Below are 24,602 nucleotides of genomic sequence, written 5' to 3' on the forward strand. Positions count from 1 at the left end.
AATTCTGAAACAATGTTTCCTTATAATAACAACAACCATATAATTTGAAACAAATATAAACAGTGCATAATTTAGTGTTTTACTCAGGCGTTCAGTGCGTCGTACTAACCGCGCAGGCTTCATGGGTCCTTCAGTCTCATGGCGCTCGATTCTGATCCCTGACCGTATTGAATGTTGGTCAGATCATAAAGCTGTTTAAAGTCATATATTTCACTGTTATTCAGGAGGATTTAATATCTCCGGATGATGGAGGAGGTGGACGTGGAGCCCAGTCCCACGGTACGTGCTGATTTATACTGGTTATTCAGTGTATATGATTATTAATATACAAGTATACATCTGTGAAGAATACACATGTGATGTTACCATGGTATCTGAAGGTAGTATTACTACATTATCAATTACCACGGTAAGTTACTCCATAGTATTTCAATAAGAAGGTATATACTTATATACACTTTGGAACTAAATTGTCATAAGTTGGCTAAGTTACCATGGTATATATGTATTGTATAAACTGATATAAACGGGCTTATTCTTCTATATTACTAAATGATTATCATGCTGTTTGTTCATTTGTTTTTCTTGCAGTTGATTCCCGGCGCTGGATTTCATCAGAGGCACTTGGGTTTTGACTGGGGTCCTGGAGATCTGTTAGTCTATGAGACAAACTACAAACTACAAGGTATTAATAATAATAACATCCACACTGGATTCTGGAAAGAGTGTGTGTGTGTGTGTGTGTGTGTGTGTGTGTGTGAAAGAGGCATCATAAAAACTGTCAATGGTGTGTGTTCCTGCTCAGGTCCGAAGTCTGCGGGCTCTCCGTTCGTCCACATCGTGAGGAAAGATGAAGATATCTGCTCTCCCATCCTGCGTAAGCTCTTCAACGAGTCCCATCTAATCTTCGTGGGGCTGCAGAAAATCAAAGAGGACGTCCCGAGCAAAAACAAGAAGACGCAGTGAGTCCTCAGACCTCAAATGTCGCACTCAGAGTGTGTCCTGGTGTGTGTTTGTGATCTGTCATTGTTCCCTGCAGGTTCGTGAGCATCAGTAAGAACTACAGGTCTGTGATCAGAGCCTGTATGGAGGAACTTCAGCAGAACGCAGGTAAACGGTCACGTGACGCACGCATCACGCATGAAGAGGATGATGCGTTTGATCAGCTGATCACGTTTCTCTGTTTCTCTCCCCAGTTTCGGCACGAGAGGGGTCTTTAGCGTCACAGTACGGAGATCAGGTACATGCTGAAGATCACATCAAATATCAATCGGCTGATACAGTAACTCATGATCAGTGCAGATTATTTTATTTTAATGTTAATTGTCTGATAAATGATGTGCGGAACCAGTATTTCGATAGTAGTTTCATTCTAAGTAAAACTATTTAAAGACATTTTCGTTAATTGAAATAAAATTGAAATAAAGTATAAATATTAGATGAGAAAATTAGAAATCTTGCATTGGTATCTAACTGAAATTTACTATAATACAAAAATTTCCTAAAACTGAAAATTAATTGAAATATTAAAAAATGAGAAACGCATATAAAATAAATGGTTACAACTTAAGCTAAATTTAAATTGAAAACTGAAAATCGAATCTTCTAATTGTATATGCTTTATTTTATAAAGATAAAGTAATTATTAGATTATAAAACATATTCACACTAATTTCTATTTATTTTATATGCATTATTTTGTAAAGATGAATTAATCATTAATTACAAAAAATATGCATACTATAATAGTATATTAATATTTCTAAAGTAACACTATTTCTAATTATTTTATATGCATTTTCTATAAATATAAATTAATTATTAGATTACAAAATATGAATAATGCTATAATAGTATATGAATATTATTAAAATAACACAAATTTCTATTTATTTCATATGCTTTATTTTATAAAGATAAATGAATCATTAGATTAGAAAATTATTATTAAATACTATAATAGTATATTAATATTACTAAAATAACACATTTTCTAAATATTGGATATACTGTATTTTATAAAAATACATTAATCATTAGATTACAATTATAAAAACATATGTATTCATTCTGCATATTTGAATAATAACACATTTATTAAAAATTAAATAAGTGTTTTTAAAAGTAAAAATGTAACATGTGGCTCTGCCTCTGAAACTGTCTTCCTGCTGACATGATATTATTTTTCTTTTGCTCATGTGACATTTGTTATGATCTAATCAAACCCTGATGGATACAATCTTTCTGCTGACATAATAAATGTGAAATATAATATTAAATAAATAAACATTAAGATTATGATCTGTTGGTGTGTGTGTGTGTGTGTGTGTGTGTGTGTGTGTGTGTGCAGGTGTCTATTCTCCTGGCCATCGAGCTGATCTGGAACCTGTGTGAGGTGCTGTTCATCGACGCGTCTCCAGGTACACACACACACACACACACACACACACACACACACACACACACACACACACACACACACACACACTGACGCTCAGATGCTGATCCTGAGGTTTCTCTGCGGGTTATTAGGGCTGGGCATCCATTCAGATGTTACAATTCTAATCAATTCGATTCGCAAGCTCTCAATTCGATTCGATTCTAAATGCGATTCTCGATTTCGATTTTCGATTTGACTCCATAAATATAGATTTAATACAAATCCTGTATTTATAAAAAAAAAAGAACAGTGAACACAAGTTTACAAGTGGTTAATTAATAAAAAGAAATTAAGAGCCACAAACCTGTATATTAAACTGTTTTTAATTTAGATAAACTCAGGAACATTAAAACAGAACCCAACTCTACATCTCAAATGCATACAGGGAATAACCAGAATTTTGATGCAAGATGAAATTGATGCTGTAAATTGGACGAGTCAGAACAGTCGCATGCCTTGATCAAACAGGATCCAGTTATTTTATGTTTCTGATAAAACCAACATAAAATCTCACAGCATTAGCTGTAACACGGAGGCTGCAAGCCTGTGAACAGTGGAGGAAAACTAACACTGGCTTTTGGGTTTGGATAAATAAATATGGAAAAAAAAGATTTCTGGCCTTTGAGAATCAGTTTTGAATCGACCACATTTTACAAAACAATTAATCAAAAAAATCTATTTTTTTTGCCCAGCCCTACTGGTTGTGATGATTGTGTTGTGTAGCCGGATCTCTAATGGTAATGATGAGTGTTGTGTTGTGTTGTGTAGCCGGATCTCTGCTGGTAATGATGTGTGTTGTGTTGTGTAGCCGGATCTCTGCTGGTAATGATGTATGTTGTGTTGTGTAGCCGGATCTCTGCTGGTAATGATGTGTGTTGTGTTGTGTAGCCGGATCTCTGCTGGTAATGATGTATGTTGTGTTGTGTAGCCGGATCTCTGCTGGTAATGATGTGTGTTGTGTTGTGTAGCCGGAATTCTGCTGGTAATGATGTGTGTTGTGATGTGTAGCCGGATCTCTGCTGGTGATTAATGATGTGTGTTGTGTTGTGTTGTGTAGCCGGATCTCTGCTGGTAATGATGAGTGTTGTGATGTGTAGCCGGATCTCTGCTGGTAATGATGTGTGTTGTGTTGTGTAGCCGGAATTCTGCTGGTGATTAATGATGAGTGTTGTGTTGTGTAGCCGGAATTCTGCTGGTAATGATGTGTGTTGTGTTGTGTAGCCGGATCTCTGCTGGTGATTAATGATGTGTGTTGTGTTGTGTAGCCGGAATTCTTCTGGTAATGATGAGTGTTGTGTTGTGTAGCTGGATCTCTGCTGCTGATTAATGATGAGTGTTGTGTTGTGTAGCCGGATCTCTGCTGCTGATTAATGATGTGTGTTGTGTTGTGTAGCCGGAATTCTTCTGGTAATGATGAGTGTTGTGTTGTGTAGCTGGATCTCTGCTGCTGATTAATGATGAGTGTTGTGTTGTGTAGCCGGATCTCTGCTGGTGATTAATGATGTGTGTTGTGTTGTGTAGCCGGAATTCTTCTGGTAATGATGAGTGTTGTGTTGTGTAGCTGGATCTCTGCTGCTGATTAATGATGAGTGTTGTGTTGTGTAGCCGGATCTCTGCTGGTGATTAATGATGTGTGTTGTGTTGTGTAGCCGGAATTCTTCTGGTAATGATGAGTGTTGTGTTGTGTAGCTGGATCTCTGCTGCTGATTAATGATGTGTGTTGTGTTGTGTTGTGTAGCCGGATCTCTGCTGGTGATTAATGATGAGTGTTGTGTTGTGTAGCCGGATCTCTGCTGCTGATTAATGATGAGTGTGTTGTGTTGTGTTGTGTAGCCGGATCTCTGCTGCTGATTAATGATGAGTGTGTTGTGTTGTGTAGCCGGATCTCTGCTGCTGATTAATGATGAGTGTGTTGTGTTGTGTTGTGTAGCTGGATCTCTGCTGCTGATTAATGATGAGTGTGTTGTGTTGTGTTGTGTAGCCGGATCTCTGCTGCTGATTAATGATGAGTGTGTTGTGTTGTGTTGTGTAGCCGGATCTCTGCTGCTGATTAATGATGAGTGTGTTGTGTTGTGTTGTGTAGCTGGATCTCTGCTGCTGATTAATGATGAGTGTGTTGTGTCTCTGCTGTTGTGTAGCCGGAATTCTTCTGGTAATGATGAGTGTTGTGTTGTGTAGCTGGATCTCTGCTGCTGATTAATGATGTGTGTTGTGTTGTGTTGTGTTGTGTAGCCGGATCTCTGCTGGTGATTAATGATGAGTGTTGTGTTGTGTAGCCGGATCTCTGCTGCTGATTAATGATGAGTGTGTTGTGTTGTGTTGTGTAGCCGGATCTCTGCTGCTGATTAATGATGAGTGTGTTGTGTTGTGTTGTGTAGCCGGATCTCTGCTGCTGATTAATGATGAGTGTGTTGTGTTGTGTTGTGTAGCTGGATCTCTGCTGCTGATTAATGATGAGTGTGTTGTGTTGTGTTGTGTAGCCGGATCTCTGCTGCTGATTAATGATGAGTGTGTTGTGTTGTGTTGTGTAGCTGGATCTCTGCTGCTGATTAATGATGAGTGTGTTGTGTTGTGTTGTGTAGCCGGATCTCTGCTGCTGATTAATGATGAGTGTGTTGTGTTGTGTTGTGTAGCCGGATCTCTGCTGCTGATTAATGATGAGTGTGTTGTGTTGTGTTGTGTTGTGTAGCCCGATCTCTGCTGCTGATTAATGATGAGTGTGTTGTGTTGTGTAGCTGGATCTCTGCTGCTGATTAATGATGAGTGTGTTGTGTTGTGTTGTGTAGCCGGATCTCTGCTGCTGATTAATGATGAGTGTGTTGTGTTGTGTTGTGTTGTGTAGCCGGATCTCTGCTGCTGATTAATGATGAGTGTGTTGTGTTGTGTTGTGTAGCCGGATCTCTGCTGCTGATTAATGATGAGTGTGTTGTGTTGTGTTGTGTAGCCCGATCTCTGCTGCTGATTAATGATGAGTGTGTTGTGTTGTGTAGCTGGATCTCTGCTGCTGATTAATGATGAGTGTGTTGTGTTGTGTAGCTGGATCTCTGCTGCTGCACCTGCTGGATTGGGTGCGTCTCCACAAGTCGGACGTGGACTCCAAAGCGAGAGAAGTGTTGCAGAGCGAGAGCCCCACTCGACACCAGGCCTACTGGGACGTGGTATGAAGCGCGTGACCCCTGACCTCCAGATCTTCGACACATCACCTCTGGCGTCCTCACGTGTGTGTGTGTGTGTGTGTGTGTGTGTGTGTGTGTGTGTGTGTGTGTGTGCAGGTGATCAGTTTAGTGCTGCAGGGCCGGATGGACGAGGCCCGACAGGTTCTGTCCAAACAGGCGTCTCTGCGGGCCGAGAGCAGCTCAGTGTTCAGACGCATGGACCTCCTGCTGCAGAACATGCCCGTGTTTAACGTACGCACATCAGCGCACAACATGCTTAACATTCTGTCATCATCATTTACATACTGCATATTCAAACAGGCCATGTTAAAATTGGATACGAGAGCAATCCTTTTAGAATATAAGCAAATAAAAAGCCACTACATACGAAAAAAAATCATGATTTTGGTCTTAATTATGATGCAAAGTTAAAGTATTTTGTATAAAAATTGTAAATAAGTTGACTTTTTATTACTCTTTTCACTTCAGCAATAATATGCCATGTGTCATCTTTAAAAGGAAACCAAACTTTAAGTCTGTGCTCTAAAATTTTCAAGAGTTATGTGACCATTTAATTTGGAGATGTAATTTTCAGGTCTATGCTCAAAAAGTGAATAAATGGATTATAACTACTGCATAAATATAATTTAGTACCATAAAATCCCCTAAAAATATTATATTAAAAATATTATCGAACTAAAATATAGTACCATTTCTCACTGGAAAAAAAAGGGTAATTTTTGATAAATTAATTTTGGTAATTGTGTGTGTTCAGCCCACAGGAACTCAAACGGTGACCGAGTTTGATATGAAATGGAGGAACTGGCACGAGGAGTGTGACCGCAGTCTCCAGGACAACACATTCGCTAGCAACCGTCACCTGGAGACCATCTGCAAGGTGAGGGGTCGTGACCTCTGGTGACCCGTGATCGGGCGTCATCCTCAGCCTGATGGTGTGTGTGTGTGTGTGTGTGTGTGTGTGTGTCAGATCCTGGTGGGCGATGAAGACGCTCTGCTGGAGCAGAAGGAGCTGCTGAGCACCTGGTATCACTTCCTGGTGACACGGCTGCTGTTCACACACCCCACCATCAAACCGCCCGACCTGCACTACTACGCACAGGTAGTGTCCCCTTACTGTCACAGGACAGGCGCGGTTATTGAGGAGCGTATGATCCTGGATATTCAGTCTAATCGCAATTATTTGAGATACCCGCAATAATTGTGCAGTTTAGATATCAGTTGTATTTTATCATGCGAATAAAGGGAAATTTAAGTGCTTAAAGACATGCCATCAGATGTGTGATATCGTCGTGTGTCCTTTTCTGGTGTGGAGAGAGAGTCAGAATGAAAAATATTTAAGAAATAAACCTGTTATAACGCACACAAAGATCAAAGGTCTTCTCTCATACGAAACGAAGGCTTGTGTGTTTAATCAGACTGCGTTATGTATTATATTGTATTAATATAAATCATTTTCACATTAAAGTAAATCATATTGGCCAAGGTTATATTATATAAATAATTATATAAATATCATTAATCTTTACATTATTAAAGTAAATTATATGGGCTAAGATTATATTTTATTCAAAATTATATAAATATTATTAATCTTCACAGAATTAAAGTAAATCATATGGGCCAAGATTATATTATATTAATTATATAACAAATAAATAAATAATAACATACTAGGCTTTACACTGTAAATGAAATTAACCAAACATAATTAAATCGTTAATTGCCATTATTTGTATGATAATGCACAAAATTCATGATCATGAGTTCATGACAGAATATACTTTTATAGTTGTAAGGCTAGTTTTATATTTTCTAAAAGATTTTATGTTAAAGTTTTTAGTAATTCTGTTGTGTTTTTGTCATTTTTAGAAGTTGTGCTTTTTTAATGTCTATATAGTTTTTATTTTAGTTTCAGTTAAACTAAATTAGACATTTTGCTTTCTGCTAAAGCTTATTTTATTTTGTAACAAAGTTTTAATGGTTTTATTTAACTATAATAACCCATGTATAATATAATAACTGTAATAAATCATATTCAGGTCATGCATCACCATAAAAGAAAATTAAGCAAAATTCTATTTTGCATAGTGTTTTTTATTATAAATAAATTTTCACAACGGTCAAGCAGTGGACATTATCATTATAGTAGTATTCTGAAAGCAGGCTTATGTTTCTGTTTTATTTATTTTGGTAAAATAACCCTGCATGCAACACACACACACACACACACACACACACACACACACACACACACACACACACACACACACACACACACACACACACACACACACACACACACACACACCACGAGTAAAGCTGCCAGATATCATACAAACAGCTGAAAATTCATCATGCATGTCTGAACACTATATGTTTTTGTCACCTTATGAAAACTTCTGTAATTTTCAGATTTTTATTATGTATTTTCTTAATATTTAGATCTTTGTCTAATTGTTTGGAAGAGAACACTCCATTTCTGTTGACAATGTGCAGAAGCTCACAGTGTTTTACTCTCATATAAACGATGAATACATGATACAGTGTGAGTGTATAAACCCCAGCTGACTGTGTATGTGTGTGTGTGTGTGTGTGTGTGTGTGTGTGTGTGTGTGTGTGTCAGTCGAGCATGAACATGTTTCTGGGTCCGCGGGCGTCTCCCGAGCCTCTGGACATCATCCTGCTGTCTGCGTTTGAGTTCGACCTGCATCAGGTGATCAAAGACTGCAGGTGCGTCAGCGCTCTCAGCACACACACACACACACACACACACGTTCATCTGAACAGACCCTCACACACACACACATGTGATGTTTCCACAGCATCGCGCTCAACAATTGGTGGTTTGTGGCTCATCTGACGGACCTGCTGGATCACTGCAAACTGCTGCAGTCACACAACCTTGAGTGAGTATCTCACAACACATCATGCTTTCATTACACTCATAATCAGCTTTTTGCACACAAAAACGTCATATTTTAGTGTTTATATGATCATTTTCCACCCTCACTCTTTCTATATGTAAATGATCTCACATCAGATCATGCATTCACATTTTTACTACACTTATAATGGCTGTTAAGATTTGTTTGCACATATAAAGTCATATTTGAGTGAGTTCCTGTATGTAAATGACCTCTGTTGTGCTGGCTTTAAAGTAAAGGTACAGATTCTTGTGTCTCTTTGAGAAGGTTTGTTGGATGTGATGCGCGTAACACTGTTCTGGTTCTGTGTGTTTGTAGTTTTGGCTCTAATCTGCGTGAGTTTCTGGTTTTGGAGTACGCCTCGGGTCTCTTCACTCATCACAGGTGATGAAACACATTATTTATCTCTGCTGACAGGACGAAAAGAGTCACACTTCACCCTAAAATTCAATTCAAGTTTATTTATATAATGCTTTTCACAGTAGATATCTTTTCAAAGCAGCTTTATAGAAAATGCTTTTTTCAGTGTTAAAATTTCAGAAGTCTCTTCTGCTTAGCCAGGCTGCATTTATTTGATCATAAAAACAGTAATATTGTGAAATATTATTACAATTTAAAATAGCTGTTTTCTATGAGAATAGAAAATGTGAAACTGTAATTTATTCCTTTGATCAAAGCTGAATTTTCAGCATCATTACTCCAGTCTTCAGTGTCACATGGTCCTTCAGAAATCATTCTAATATGCTGATTTGATGTTCAGAAATGATGTATTTCTCGTGTGTGTGTGTGTGTGTTAGTCTGTGGCAGCTGGCGGTGGATTATTTCGATCACTGTCCTGAGTTCGGTCGTGTGTATCTGGAGCTGCAGCTCGAGAGAGTCCCGCTCGACACAGAACGCAAAGCCATTAAAGTCCTGCGTATCTGTGAGGACCGACAGATGAGTGAACAGGGTGAGCAAACGCAACACGCAGACACACACACTCACATTCACACACACACACACGCACACACACACACACACACGCACACAAACACGCACACACACACACTCACACTCACACTCACACTCACACTCTCTCTCACACACACACACACACACACACACACACAGAGCTCCACTGACTACAGGCACACAGACACACACACACAGACACACACACACAGAGCTCCACTGACTACAGGCACACAACTGTCATCCTCTTCCTGCCTAAACGGGTCTTTTCCAGAAAGAGTGTATTAAATGACATTTAGTTTGATTAGAGTATATTTTGTGTGTGTGTGTGTGTGTGTGTGTGTGTGTGTGTGTGTGGTGTGTGTGTGTGGTGTGTGTGTGTGTGTGTGTGTGTGTGTGTGTGTGTGTGTGTGTGTGTGTGTGTGTGTGTGTGTGTGTGTGTGTGTGTGTGTGTGTGTGTGTGTGTGTGTGTGTGTGTGTGTGTGTGTGTGTGTGTGTGTGTGTGTGTGTGTGTGTGTGTGTTCCAGTGCGCAGTATCTGTAAGATCATGGCTAAACGAGCTCTGAGGAACAACAGACTGGGATCTGCTCTATCCTGGAGCATCAGAGCTAAAGATGCTGCCTTCGCCACACTCATCTCTGAGAGGTTACTGTCTATCTATCTATCTGTCTGTCTGTCTGTCCATCCATCTATCTTATCTTTCTTATCCATCCATCTATCTATCCATCCATCTATCTGTCCATCCATCTATCTTACCTTTCTTATCCATCATCCATCCCTATCTATCGGTCCATCCATCCTACATACTCCTGCCAATAAACAAGTTATTATGTTGTCTTTTTAACCTATAATTATTATAATTTTTTTACAACAGTTAAGCACTTCAAATTACCATTACTGCAATGTCCTAAAACAGACTTAATTTTCTTTATGCTACATATATAATGTATAAGAATAAATAATAATAAAAAAATATATATGCATATAAAATATAATTATTAAAATGTTCTTTTTTTTCTCCCAACGCTTCTTTCCGTGTGTTTTGCGCAGGTTTCTTCAGGATTACAGTAATAAAGGCTCTTTCACAGATCTGGATTTGTTGGATAATCTGGGTCCTGCCATGCTGCTCAGTGACAGACTGACGTTTTTAGGTACAAGACTGACCGACGACATTTATCTGAAGAGCTGCGATAATTCAGTTTCATGAATTTTTCATGAATAACTCATATTTCAGTCCTTTCCAGTTTTTTCTCAGATCTATTTATCACAGCTTTCACTTTGGCTTTCCTTCTCTAACTGTGAAGGATTCATCAGTGCACATTATATTTGCACATCGCTTGTCTTTCATCTAATAACTTTCTCTTCATGTATTAATACTGACCAATAACCAAAGCAATTTATAAGTTATTGTTTTCAGCAAATGCACATGCAGCTCTGACTCATTCTATTATGAAACACCCATTCAATTGCAATGAAGTCAGTGTTTTTCTTGTCAGATATCCTGTTTCACATCACAGACTTAAAAACGTTTACTAATGGCATTTCAGGTTGTCTTTAAGAAGGTCTTTAGTCCATGAGATGTATGAGCATGTGCGCGTGTGTGTTTTTAGGAAAGTACCGTGAGTTTCACAGGCTTTACGGTGAGAAACGCTTCTCTGAGGCAGCCAGACTCCTGCTGTCCCTCATGACGGCTAAGATCGCCCCGCGCAGCCTGTGGATGACCCTGCTGACCGACGCACTGCCGCTGCTGGAGCAGAAGGAGGTCACACACTCCTCATGCTTTACACTAACCATTAAAGTGCTAGGAACAATGAATATTTGGCTACAGAACTGCATTCCCTCTGGTCATTTTGACCTGAAACTAAAAATGTAAAAAATTGAGTGTTCATCAGAGGGGTTCAAGACCCTAGTACTTTTGTCACACTTGAAACACGAATACACACAGAATTTTTTTTTTATGGATTTGTGGTTGAAATTTAAAAAAAGTAACAAATCCTTTCCCCACGGGTCAATTTCACCCTCATAGGAAGCAATGGAATGCTTCGGTACACATAGAAAAACCTAAAAATGCTAAAACTTCACAAAAAAAAAAAAAAAAAAGGATTTTATCTATTTTTTCCACAAGATGTCGGCAAAGAAACCCAATGTAAGATATTTTGAGCTGAATTAAAAGGTTTATGCATGAAATTGAGTTATTTTGAATTTAAGTTGAAAGAATGTGAGGACTGTGCTTAAATATTTTTTTTTTTTTTTTGAAAAATTTAGTAATGTGAAGGTAAATAAAATAAACATAACAAAAAAAATCCAAAAATATTGCATTAAAAAAATAGAATATAATCAAAATGAAATGAAAGTAAGGCTTCGGGTCATTTTGACCTGCGAGGGAAGGATGAATGTTAAAGTAGAAACATTTACAGCTTTTACGATCATTACCATCATAAAATAAGATTGACTAGTTCTGTCCGTCTGTACTATCAACTGATCAAATATTTGCCTTGAATGCAAGGATAAAAGCGTCTGCCAAATGCATAAATATTAATATAAACATATCAGCTTAATCCATAAAAGTTGACCATAGTGTTTTTGGCATATCGTTTGAATCGCCCTGTTGTTTTCTTGCATGTAAAGGTGATCTTCTCCGTGGATCAGACGTATGAGCTCATGTCCTGTCTGGAGGAGCTGAACTCAGGAACCAAAGAGCTGAAGCAGACAGACCAGGTACTGCTCGTCCAGAACGTCCCAGAAACGCATGAGCTGCCCATTATAAGGTTTAGCTGTAAATTCAGATGTTTCTAAGCGTTTTTTCCTCTGTGTGTTTTAGGATGAAGATATCGAGTCCACAAAGATGGAGCTCTTGCGACTGTCTCTGGCCCGAAACCTCGCCATGGCCATCGTGAAAGAGGGAACGATAGAAACATAAATTCATCTGATCATCGAATTAACATTTAAAGCTGTTTTTTTTGTGTGTCCTGTACATAATTCAGAAAACTTGGATTAAAAAATGTGATGTCTTTTATAAAAACTTTTCCAGTATTTGCAAAAAAAAATGTTTTTCATATTGATTTATTTTATCTTCATAATTATAAAGTTCTTTTGAGGGTAAACTAAATTGTTGTGCTCCTTTGAATTAGAATTTGAGGTACAGAAACTCAAACAGCCTGTTAAATTTTAAGAATCATATACGGGAGAAAAATATCATACAAAATATACTACAACTGTAAATTATGATGCAAGAAACCTTGACTGATATTGTAAGTACATTTATTCTGCATGTAGGTCGATTTAAGTCATTCACACTAAAACAATAACCACAAACTTATTAAATATTAAATTTTATAATTTATTTCCAAGAAAGTTACAGAGGAAGAATATTGTTAAAATCACTTGAGAGCGATTTTGTTTTGTGTGTGATGAACGATACAGCCAATCAGAATCATTCCTTTTTAAAAGCGCGCGCTGCAATTACGTAACCCAGAAGCGCGCGTTTAGGGAAAAAAGGCCGTTATCGTCCGTTAATGTAACGCTAAAATAGTTATCGTTCTTTGCGTGAACGGACCTGTAAAGTACAGTTGTGACCTAACGTTATACAGGTCCTTCTCAAAAAATTAGCATATTGTGATAAAGTTCATTATTTTCCATAATGTAATGATAAAAAATAAACTTTCATATATTTTAGATTCATTGCACACCAACTGAAATATTTCAGGTCTTTTATTGTTTTAATACTGATGATTTTGGCATACAGCTCATGAAAACCCAAAATTCCTTTCTCAAAAAATTAGCATATCATGAAAAGTGTCTCTAAACGAGCTATTAACCTAATCATCTGAATCAACTAATTAACTCTAAACACCTGCAAAAGATTCCTGAGGCTTTTAAAAACTCCCAGCCTGTTTCATTACTCAAAACCGCAATCATGGGTAAGACTGCCGACCTGACTGCTGTCCAGAAGGCCATCATTGACACCCTCAAGCAAGAGGGTAAGACACAGAAAGAAATGTCTGAACAAATAGGCTGTTCCCAGAGTGCTGTATCAAGGCACCTCAGTGGGAAGTCTGTGGGAAGGAAAAAGTGTGGCAAAAAACGCTGCACAACGAGAAGAGGTGACCGGACCCTGAGGAAGATTGTGGAGAAGGACCGATTCCAGACCTTGGGGGACCTGCGGAAGCAGTGGACTGAGTCTGGAGTAGAAACATCCAGAGCCACCGTGCACAGGCGTGTGCAGGAAATGGGCTACAGGTGCCGCATTCCCCAGGTCAAGCCACTTTTGAACCAGAAACAGCGGCAGAAGCGCCTGACCTGGGCTACAGAGAAGCAGCACTGGACTGTTGCTCAGCGGTCCAAAGTACTTTTTTCGGATGAAAGCAAATTTTGCATGTCATTCGGAAATCAAGGTGCCAGAGTCTGGAGGAAGACTGGGGAGAAGGAAATGCCAAATGCCTGAGGTCCAGTGCTTCTTCTCTGTAGCCCAGGTCAGGCGCTTCTGCCGCTGTTTCTGTTTCATTACATTATGGAAAATAATGAACTTTAACACAATATGCACATTTTTTGAGAAGGACCGGTACATACAGATACATCACTCCACAAAACGTCGTGATTCAGATTCAGCGATGAGCAAAACATCAAGCAGCGTGAAATCTGTCGTTTACCACAGGAAAGGAAGGTTAGACACCCTCAAACATCTCAATTTCATTTATTAACTAATATATAACTCTACATCTCAAACCAGCCACAGTTCTTGTTGGGATGAAACAGTTCTTATATCAGTTAGAATGAAACAGTTCTTATATAATTGAGCTGTCTAATTTACAAATGCAGTTCCACTTGGTTTATAAGACTTTAAAATCAACGGTTCACGTTTATTGTGACGTTTTTCTGAATTAAACAGGATAACGTTAGTCATCGAGAATAAAGGTAAGTTAGGTCAGGACTTGATTTTATCAAATTGCCTCTATATGACAGATGGTGAAAAATAGTCATTTGTAATTCAATCCAACCCAACAGGAAACATGTAAAAACAAAGAAACTTGTGCTAGTCAATTAATTTGAAGTCTTTAATGGCGCAAGAACGTTACACATGATGAAATCATTGTTAAACACCAGAGCAGTGCATCATTATCATCATCAACCATTATCATTTTTTTCAAAGTTCAACATTTTGTCCAACATACTTTAATGAGTCCTAAACCTCGTCATCAACATCATCAGACCAGATGAAGCTTGAGACACAGTAATTCATTAATATTCACACGAGGTTCCTCTGAAATACTGGAAAGGCTTTGATGCTGATGCACAATTAAGCTCTCAAACCATCATCTCACTGAAACATATCATTCATAATCAGCAGAGAAATACAGAGTAATGCGTTCAAACACACAACCAGATTCACAGGCATGAATCAATTAATCTCAAACATGTCTGGGTCATATTTCACCCCCAAAATCACATATGTTGCCAAATTAAGTCTGTTTTAGGACCAATAAAATGTTTATGCGGGTGAAATATGATTAAATATAAGATTTCCGTGTGAGATTCACTCAGTTGCTGATGTCTAAAACACATGATCGTAATGAATTGTACGGTTTGCACACATTCCAGTTCTAGTCAGACACATTAGGGTTTCTTTGGGACTAAATTAGTGTCTAAAATCACACGAGGCCTTTGTCAGATGAAGTAAAATGAGTAAAATGCTCTATCTCTCTTTCTGCTTCAGCGCTGACTACAATCAAACCACGTGAAATGCTCAGAGGACTGACCAAACACACACACACACACACACACACACACACACACACACACACACACACACACACACACACACACACACACACACCTACAATCGGACAGATTTATGATAAACTCATTATTAACTTAATTGCAGTTCGTCCTCAATCAAGATCTTCATCTCATCATAACCTGCAGGCAAACACACCATGTGTTATGTCATGATTACCCTCATCCTAGTTGAAATTTAAAAAAGTAACAAATCCGTCCATCGCAGATCAATTTGACCCCCTTAGGAAAACTTTACTAAAAAATTACTTTCTAATGTCTACATGTGTATCTGAATGCATACTGAAGATAAACTGACTTTAGGAACCAGAGGAAATATCATGTTATATTATTATTATTTTTTCCACAAGAGGTCGGCAAAGACACTCAATCTAAGATATTTTGAGCTGAATTAAAAGGGTTATGCATGAAATTGTGAGTTATTTTGAATTTAAGTTGAAAGAATGTAAGGAATGTGCTTAAATTACTATTTATTTCTATTTTATTGATATAATCTAGTAATTTAAAAGGTAAAAAAAAAAAATGCATAAAAAAGTACAAAAATAAAATAAGCTTTCTGAACAAACAAACAAAAAAAAGTATAATTTTAGGGCTTCGGGTCATTTTGACCCGCGAGGGAAAGATGTGTTACAAAGTGCGAGGGAAGGATGAGGGTGAAATAAATCTAATATTGTCAATAAATGCTGTAAGACAGACTGTAATGCTGAAACTTGAGTCCAAACGTTCCTGTAGCAGCAATAAATAAAACCAGAAACAGTATTGAACTATAACACGGGCAGATAAAAAAAACTCAACATGAACAAGCGTCATTGTGCTAGTCTTGCTGTAAACTCGTTACACTACATTCGTTCTGATGCTTCGTGATTCAAGAGCTGAAGTTTGTAGTGGACGAATCTTAGTTCAGAAACAGCAAAGTTCAAATGCTTGTTTGTTTTGAGGCGCGTAAGAACACCTAGAACTGACTGAAATCACGGTTAAATACACTCCACGGACGGCGGCGGGGTCACGTGACACCATCAGTATCAGCTCAGCTTCTGAACTTCCCATGATGCACCACAGTTTACACCAAAATACCACAGTTATTACCGTTAGCACAAAATAAGGTACAAAATAGTGCTGGAAAAAGATCTGTTTTGTCGTATTTTCAACAAGTAGTCAGTGAAAGGAGCTGCTCAACTACAAATATTTTTTTATAAGCATTAAAAAAAACAATAGATAAACCTAAAAAAAATAATCAAATTGAATTGATGTACAATAATAATAAAAAAATACACATTGGGTAACAAGCAGGGTTATTATAGTTAACTAAAAGCAAAACCATTAAAAAAACTTGTTACTTGAAATAATAATAATAATAAAAAAACATTTTATTTCAGCTAGTTGCCAAAGCAACATTATTCATGTTTGTTTAGTTTAACAATGTACTAAAAATAGCTAAAACTAAAAAAAAAAAGATTTATAAAAAATATAAACAGATATATTTTTTTAAAACTAAAACTAATAAAAATGATAAAAACACAAAATTACTAAAACTAAACTGAAAACAGAAAATACAAAAACAAATTCAAAATATTTAAAATATATATATATATATATAAAATAGTATCTCGATAATACTAAATAACACTGGTAACAAAGTGAAGAATTATGGAAGCTTGTTTCCACCACTGAATAAAAAATGAAAAAAGGTAATTGCGATATTTATCTTAAAATTATGACTTTATAACTAGGGATGCTTCGATCGATCGACCACAGATCGGTATTGGCTGATAATCCCGAAAGTAATTTCACACAAATCAAAGAAAAATATGTATTATTTAATTTTATTACAATAACTTTGTACCCTATTTGATGAAAGTGCCAGTCAGTTAGTGTTTTACTATGGTATCTTGATGGAAACTGTGATTCCCATGGTAAACTGCTGTAAGTGCAGAACACAAAAGATCAATCTCTGAAACGTGTGCGTTCGCTTCAGGACATCATGTGTGTCACTGACGGTGCGTTATTATAATAATAATAATATCCAGCTTGAATTTTGGCGAAAAACATCAAGCATCAAGTGCAGCTTCACATGGCTACAGTGAAACACTGATTGAACATAAATCAGCAGCACAAATGAACGGGATGCTTGGGAATGAAGGTTTAAGGTTTATCTAGAGGGATCCCCATCTGTCCACTGGAGGAAACTGATCCAGCTCTCCCACCTCTGAGTACTGGCGCTCGCCCAGGAGATACGTCAGCTTGTAGCGCAAACGCACACGCTCCTGGAACACACACACACACACACACACACACACACACACCTTTATGAAGTGATCTCACATTTTTGATCGTTTAATTACTTATTCCCACTCGTTTTCAACAATATTATAAATAATACTTAAAAAAATATATATTTGTTTAAGATTTTATTTTTATTTAAATATAAAAAAAAATAATTATTTATTTAAGATTTCATTTTATTCAGTTTTTTTAAATAAATAAAAATATATTTATCCCCCTTTATTTTTTAATAATAACAACACTATTATAAATAATATATTTTTATTAATTTTAAAAATAGTTTATTTTTATTTAATTAAATTCAAAAATGTAATTGTTTATTCCCCTTATTTTATGATGATAATAATAATAATAACAACAGTATTTTAAATAATAATTTAAAAACAATTATTTTAAAAGACTTTTTAAAATATGTTTTATTTAATCTTTATTAAATAAATACAAATTATTTATAACCCCATATTATTTTTTAATAATAAAAATAACAACAATATAATTTATAAATAATTTAAAAAATATTTATTTTACAAAAAAATTTATTATTTCCCCCTTTATAATAAAAATAATAGAAACATTATAAATATTAATTTTTAAAAGATTATTTTGAAAAGACCTTTTAAAATATATTTTATTTATTTTTAATTAAATACAAAGAAATATTTAATAATAAATAATATGTTTTATTTTTATATAAAATTAATACATTTTCAATAATAATAATAATTATTTATTCCACCTTATTTAATAAAAACAAAAACAATATTATAAATATTTTTTTAAATAATTAAAAAAATAAATTACATTTTATTGGACGTTTTTATTGCAATATTGTTTTTATAAAACAAGGTATTGGATGTGTGTGTGACCTCTCACCATCACTCATCATCTATTTTTAATAATTTTAAAAAGAATATTTTCATTTAAATAAATACAAAAATTTCATTATTTATTCCCCTTTATTCTATAATAATAATAACAACAATATTTTTAATAATAATCTTTGAAAATAATTTTAAAAAGATTTTATTCCAAGATATTGGATTTTTTTTATTAAATGTATTATTTATCCCCTCCATTTTATAATAATAATAATAATAACAACAACAGTAATAGAAACATTATAAATATACATTTTTAAAAAATCATTTTGAAAAGACCTTTTTAAAGATTTTGAAATTAAATACAAAAAATGTATTTATTCCGCCTTATTTATAAAAACAAAAATCAAAAACATCATAAATCTTTTTTTTTTAAATAATTAAAATAAAATATTACATTTTATTGAATTTGTTTATTGTAATATTTTTTAATAAAACCAGGTATTGTATGTGTGTGTGACCTCTGACCTTCAGTGGGTTGGCGAGCAGCATGACCTGAGTGATGGAGGCGGGGGGCTGGATGGGGTTAAAGGGCGCGACCTCTGTGCCTGACGGAGGCTGAAGCTTCACTCGCATAGACTGACACACACACACACACACACACACACACACACACACACACACACACACACACACACACACACACACACACACACACACACACACAAGAACGTACAGGGTCAAGGGTCAACTCAAAGCAGATATTCACAATGCAACTTGTGCCTCAGATCTTCACAGAGTGATCAAACATGTTTCAAGAAATCTCTACGTTGTATTTCATATTTTACAGTGAAACGAATGCTCAGTTAAAGGTGCATTGTGTAACATTTAATAGGATCTGTTGACAGAAATGCAATATCATATACATAACTATGTTTTTAGTGGTTTATAAAGACCTTATTTAATGAACCGTTATGTTTGGATTACCTTATAATGAGCAGTTTCTATCTACACACACCGCAGGTCCCCTTACATCGACATGTTTCTACAGTGGCCCTAACGGACAAACGCGTTTCGTCACTATGTTGTTCTTCGTGCAAAGAAGCAAGCTAAAGTCAGCGAATAAAACACAATAATGAACAAGTGACAATAATATCTGCAATAACATATCGTTTTACTGAATAATTAAGTAAACATAATTTCTTAAACTATCTTTGTAAAGAAACCTCATTGCTGAATTGGCTACTCTCTGCTGTCTCAGACGACGACATCACTTCCCGTCGGCCACCGTAACTTCTGTTGGGTGCAATTCACAACCTCACCACTAGATGCAGCTAAAAATTACACACTGCACCTTTAAGTTTGTATATTGGTTCAACTGAATCACAAACCGAGCCGATTGAGATGACTGACTGGTGTAAATCTCTCTGTGTCTGCAGATGAGGAGCTCGTACCTTTGGAACGGCTGCTTGCAGTAATATGTTCCTCACGGGTAACGGCGCCGTGTTGAGCAGCGACACCACGATCACCAGGACGTCCGGGCGACCCGGAGGACAGTCCATCGCGAAGTGCAGAAGAACACGAACTCCATCCTTATCGTACACCGTCACAGGTAAGACTTTACCTGAGCACACCAGACAAACATGATGCAAATACTGGATATCTGGGTCAATCTCACAAAAACTTTGAATCATATTTCACCCCAAAATCAATAGTAAGAAATAATACATTTTATTATATACAATTTATAATCAAATATTTGAATAAAAGCTACGTTTATTTTAATATTTATATTTTTCATAAAGGAACTTTAAACCTATAATATAGATTATAGTCTGGAAAAATTCAAATATTAATTGAATTGTGACGACTTCTTTTTTTTTTTACTAAACAACAAACCTTTCAAGATCACATTTCACACAAAAAAACAACTAAATAATAGATTAGGCTAAAAGATAGTGTTATATAATATATATATATTTATAATAATACTTATAAAGATAGAATTTATATATGCCATTTTTCATAACTTTTTCATAATCATTTGTTTACAAACAGTATTCATTACTTCAATGAGCTCATTGTTTCTGCCTTAAATTATTACATTGTTTAAATTAATTCATTTTTAGCTAACTGTGATTTGTAAATGTACATTTCTGAAATACATAACTTGGACAGTTTCCTCTGATAACAGATCACTCTAAATTGTAATGTGGACTCAAATCCATTTTCTGTAAAGCTGCTTTGAAACAATGTGTATTGTGAAAAGCGCTATACAAATAAATGAATTGAATTGAATAAAAAAATCAAGCCAATAATATAGATGATTATATAGGATAATTAAAATTTTAATTAGTTATAATTTTGTTTGCATTGTGACAGTTTTCAACCACATTTACCCAAATTTATCATATTTATTATTATTTATATATATTTTTTTTATTAAAGCAGAACGTAAGACAAAACACAATTAGATGTTTGTTAGATGTTACCCTTACTATAAAACCCAAATGTACATGTAGTTATGTGAAGTGTGTGTGTAGAGTATGTGTATATCTCTATTAGAGATTATATGTAGAACAATGCTCATTATATATACAATATACATATATATATATATATATATATATATATATATATATATATATATATATATATATATATATATATATACACAATATACACATACATATATATATATATAAAATTGGAGGGAAATTTTATTCCCTATTATTATTTTTTATTTTTTCTTCGTTGAAAAATAAACGAACCTCGTTGCTATATATATATATATATATATATATATAGCAACGAGGTTCGTTTATTTTTCAACGAAGAAAAAATAAAAAATAATAATAGGGAATAAAATTTCCCTCCAATTTTAAGGATCTCAATGTACAATACACTTCTTGTCCGTGTAAACAGCTCATCACTTGATAATCATTTCAGATGATCAGCTGAATTTGAATCAGTAGCTCATGCGTTCGGTCTGCTGGAGCGGGTTGTCACTCACTGGGTCTGATGGCCTCGAGCGGGACGTGCAGGCTGGCCAGGCTGGGCTCTGCGCTCCTCGCCGGGCTGCTCTGGGGCGAGTGGGACGAGAAGGGCTGAAAGAAGGGGCTGCCCGGAGCCGAGCCGCATGTGCCGGCCTGAGCCCGAGTCACAGCAGGAGACGAGGGACCCGCCGCGCTAATGAATGGGTTAGAGCCCGCCGAGCCCATGAAGCCTCCAGAAAGACCAAACGTTCCTCCAGCGATACCGCTCAGACCTGAAACACTGAAGGAAAACACATGAAGTCTCATTTGTAGAGTCAAATAAGCGGTCTACATAGGCAGCTCCCTTATAAAGGAGCATCATAACATCATGCACCCTAATAAGTGACTGATATGAAACCACTTCACACCAAGGACGATAACGATACAGATATAGTTCTAAAAATCGTTCTCAATATTAAAGAATAGCAGAGTTCACACCACAGCTATAACAATAATGATATAGAGAAACGATACTGTTGGGGTCGATTTTTTTCCAGCTGTTGAAACGATAAAACACTGACAGCCAATCAGAATCCATTCTAATTTAAGGGCTCACACATTTAAAATGGCAGACGACATTGCGGAGAAGCTGTTTACCACCACTGTTTGACAAGTCAAGCCCCTTTTCAAGTCAAGTCAAGTCACCTTCATTTATATAGCGTATTTAATAATATAGATTGTTTCAAAGCAGCTTTACAGTGATAATAGAAAATTCAAGTAACAGAGATTGTTTTGGCTTTACAGCAGCTCTAGAATAAAGTTATTGTCCAGCTAAAGTTAGTTTTGATTGATTCACTTACGTTGCAAAGATCATTAGTTATTAACTTACACGCTTACAGCTAACACGACACCGTTCAAGAAAATGGAAATGGAAAGCAATCATTCATATCCTCTGAATTAATGGTGAGAAGAATTAACGTTACCTCAAATATCGACAACATTCTCTTGCTTCCTTTGAAGTTGCGGTGTTTTTATTCCTCTATATTGACTATGTCAGCTAAATTCACTGATTATTAGCTCGATTACACGCTTCACTCAAAACACAGCATGCTGAGGACATCTCTTGGTTAAAGCTGTAGAAATGCAACAACAACAGCAAAAACATGTTCAGTGACGTTGTACACACTTTGAAACCGAAGCGCGCGAACTTGTTGTGTTCGTTGGTGTGGATGCAAATATAGTTATCGTTATAATCATTCTTTATAGTTATCGTTTTTGGTGTGGATGCAAATATAGTTATAGTTATAGTCGTCTTTATAGTTATCGTTTGTTAGTGTGGACGCAAATATAGTTATCGTTATAGTTAACGTTATAGTCATCTTTATAGTTATTGTTCTTGGTGTGGATGCAATTATAGTTATCGTTATAGTCATCTTTATAGTTATCGATCTTGGTGTGGACGCAATAATAGTTATCGTTATAGTTATCATTATAGTCATCTTTATAGTTATCGATCTTGGTGTGGACGCAAAAATAGTTATCGTTATAGTTATCGTTATAGTCATCTTTATAGTTATCGTTCTTGGTGTGGACGCAAATATAGTTATCGTTATAGTTATCGCTATAGTTATCGTTATAGTCATCTTTATAGTTATCGTTCTTGGTGTGGACGCAATTATAGTTATCGTTATAGTTATCATTATAGTCATCTTTATAGTTATCGATCTTGGTGTGGACGCAAATATAGTTATCGTTATAGTTATCGTTATAGTCATATTTATAGTTATCGATCTTGGTGTGGACGCAAATATAGTTATCGTTATAGTTATCATTATAGTCATCTTTATAGTTATCGATCTTGGTGTGGACGCAAATATAGTTATCGTTATAGTTATCGTTATAGTCATCTTTATAGTTATCGTTCTTGGTGTGGACGCAAATATAGTTATCGTTATAGTTATCGTTATAGTCATCTTTATAGTTATCGTTCTTGGTGTGGACGCAAATATAGTTATCGTTATAGTTATCGTTATAGTCATCTTTATAGTTATCGATCTTGGTGTGGACGCAAATATAGTTATCGTTATAGTCATCTTTATAGTTATCGATCTTGGTGTGGACGCAAATATAGTTATCGTTATAGTATCGTTATAGTCATCTTTATAGTTATCGATCTTGGTGTGGACGCAAATATAGTTATCGTTATAGTATCGTTATAGTCATCTTTATAGTTATCGTTCTTGGTGTGGACGCAAATATAGTTATCGTTATAGTAATCGTTATAGTTATCGTTATAGTCATCTTTATAGTTATCGTTTCTTGGTGTGGACGCAAATATGGTTATCGTTATAGTTATCTTTCTTGGTGTGGACGCAAATATAGTTATAGTTATAGTTATCTTTATAGTTATCATTCTTGGTGTGGACGCAAATATGGTTATCGTTATAGTTATCCTTCTTGGTGTGGACGCAAATATAGTTATGGTTATAGTTATGGTTATAGTTATCGTTATAGTCATCTTTATAGTTATAGTTCTTGGTGTGGACGCAAATATGGTTATCGTTATAGTTATCTTTCTTGGTGTGGACGCAAATATAGTTATAGTTATTGTTATAGTTATCTTTATAGTTATCATTCTTGGTGTGGACGCAAATATGGTTATCGTTATAGTTATCCTTCTTGGTGTGGACGCAAATATAGTTATGGTTATAGTTATGGTTATAGTTATCGTTCTTGGTGTGTACAGGCCTTCAGGCTGGTTTGAGGTGCTGTTTTCAGAGCAGATTTGTACCTCTTTCCACCTCCAAAGTCCAGCATGGAGAGATCCTGCATTCCCTGACTGACAGCCGGTGTGTGTGATGTGGGGAAGACGGCGCTCGGGGCCGAGATGCTCCCAAACAGGTCCAGGTCCGCATCAGGAGCCTGACAGCAAGACAACCGAAATCACAGATTCAGTCACCTCTCTCAGGATTATTAATATTCAACATCTGTAAGTCCATATGATTTAGTGTGTCCGACCTGTAAGGACGTCCACTGACCAGAGAGTTCATCCAACTTTGGTCTGTTTGGCACAGAGGGCGGATCGTTCAGGCCTGAGAATAAAATAACAACATTTACATGCAGAAAAATTTTAAAATTACATATGAACAACATTAAACTTATTTTATTTAGCTAGTTGCCGAAGAATCCTTTCGTATTTACTTTAACTTGATGCAGTAAAATAACAAAAACTGAAATAAAAA

At 35.9% G+C, this 24,602-nt stretch overlaps 2 protein-coding genes and 1 long non-coding RNA gene across 3 annotated transcripts in view; 1 reads left to right on the forward strand and 2 right to left on the reverse strand.

The window, feature by feature from the left end:
- Nucleotides 1–110: 110 nt before the first annotated feature.
- nup85 (nucleoporin 85) lies at nt 111–12,600 on the forward strand. The gene is made up of 19 exons (XM_077202127.1): nt 111–279; nt 592–685; nt 806–962; nt 1,040–1,110; nt 1,197–1,240; nt 2,351–2,420; nt 5,477–5,598; nt 5,713–5,847; nt 6,371–6,493; nt 6,584–6,715; nt 8,240–8,346; nt 8,439–8,522; nt 8,859–8,924; nt 9,338–9,489; nt 10,019–10,136; nt 10,542–10,642; nt 11,102–11,253; nt 12,120–12,209; nt 12,313–12,600. Exons 1-19 carry the CDS (start codon nt 244–246, stop codon nt 12,409–12,411), a joined length of 1,953 nt encoding a protein of 650 aa, XP_077058242.1. The 5' UTR covers nt 111–243; the 3' UTR covers nt 12,412–12,600.
- Nucleotides 12,601–14,531: 1,931 nt separating this feature from the next.
- On the reverse strand, nt 14,532–16,731 carry LOC143710901 (uncharacterized). Its single transcript, XR_013194687.1, has 2 exons — nt 15,301–16,731; nt 14,532–15,242 (listed from the first exon to the last, which is right to left on the reverse strand). It is a non-coding gene; the product is annotated as an uncharacterized LOC143710901 (long non-coding RNA).
- A 162-nt stretch (nt 16,732–16,893) lies between these two features.
- Nucleotides 16,894–24,602, reverse strand: part of gga3b (golgi associated, gamma adaptin ear containing, ARF binding protein 3b) — a 184,543-nt gene continuing 176,834 nt past the window's right edge. Inside the window, exons 12-17 of the mRNA XM_077202156.1 lie at nt 24,379–24,452; nt 24,152–24,282; nt 21,399–21,661; nt 19,840–20,009; nt 18,914–19,024; nt 16,894–17,548 (exon numbers count right to left, since the gene is read on the reverse strand). Coding sequence (XP_077058271.1) covers nt 17,438–17,548; nt 18,914–19,024; nt 19,840–20,009; nt 21,399–21,661; nt 24,152–24,282; nt 24,379–24,452 — 860 coding nt within the window. The 3' untranslated portion in view covers nt 16,894–17,437. The remainder of the gene's footprint in view (nt 17,549–18,913; nt 19,025–19,839; nt 20,010–21,398; nt 21,662–24,151; nt 24,283–24,378; nt 24,453–24,602) is intronic.

This window comes from Siphateles boraxobius, unplaced genomic scaffold, assembly GCF_051911475.1.
Source record: "Siphateles boraxobius isolate OS27281-9 unplaced genomic scaffold, OSU_SipBor_1 49, whole genome shotgun sequence".
Taxonomy (NCBI): domain Eukaryota; kingdom Metazoa; phylum Chordata; class Actinopteri; order Cypriniformes; family Leuciscidae; genus Siphateles; species Siphateles boraxobius.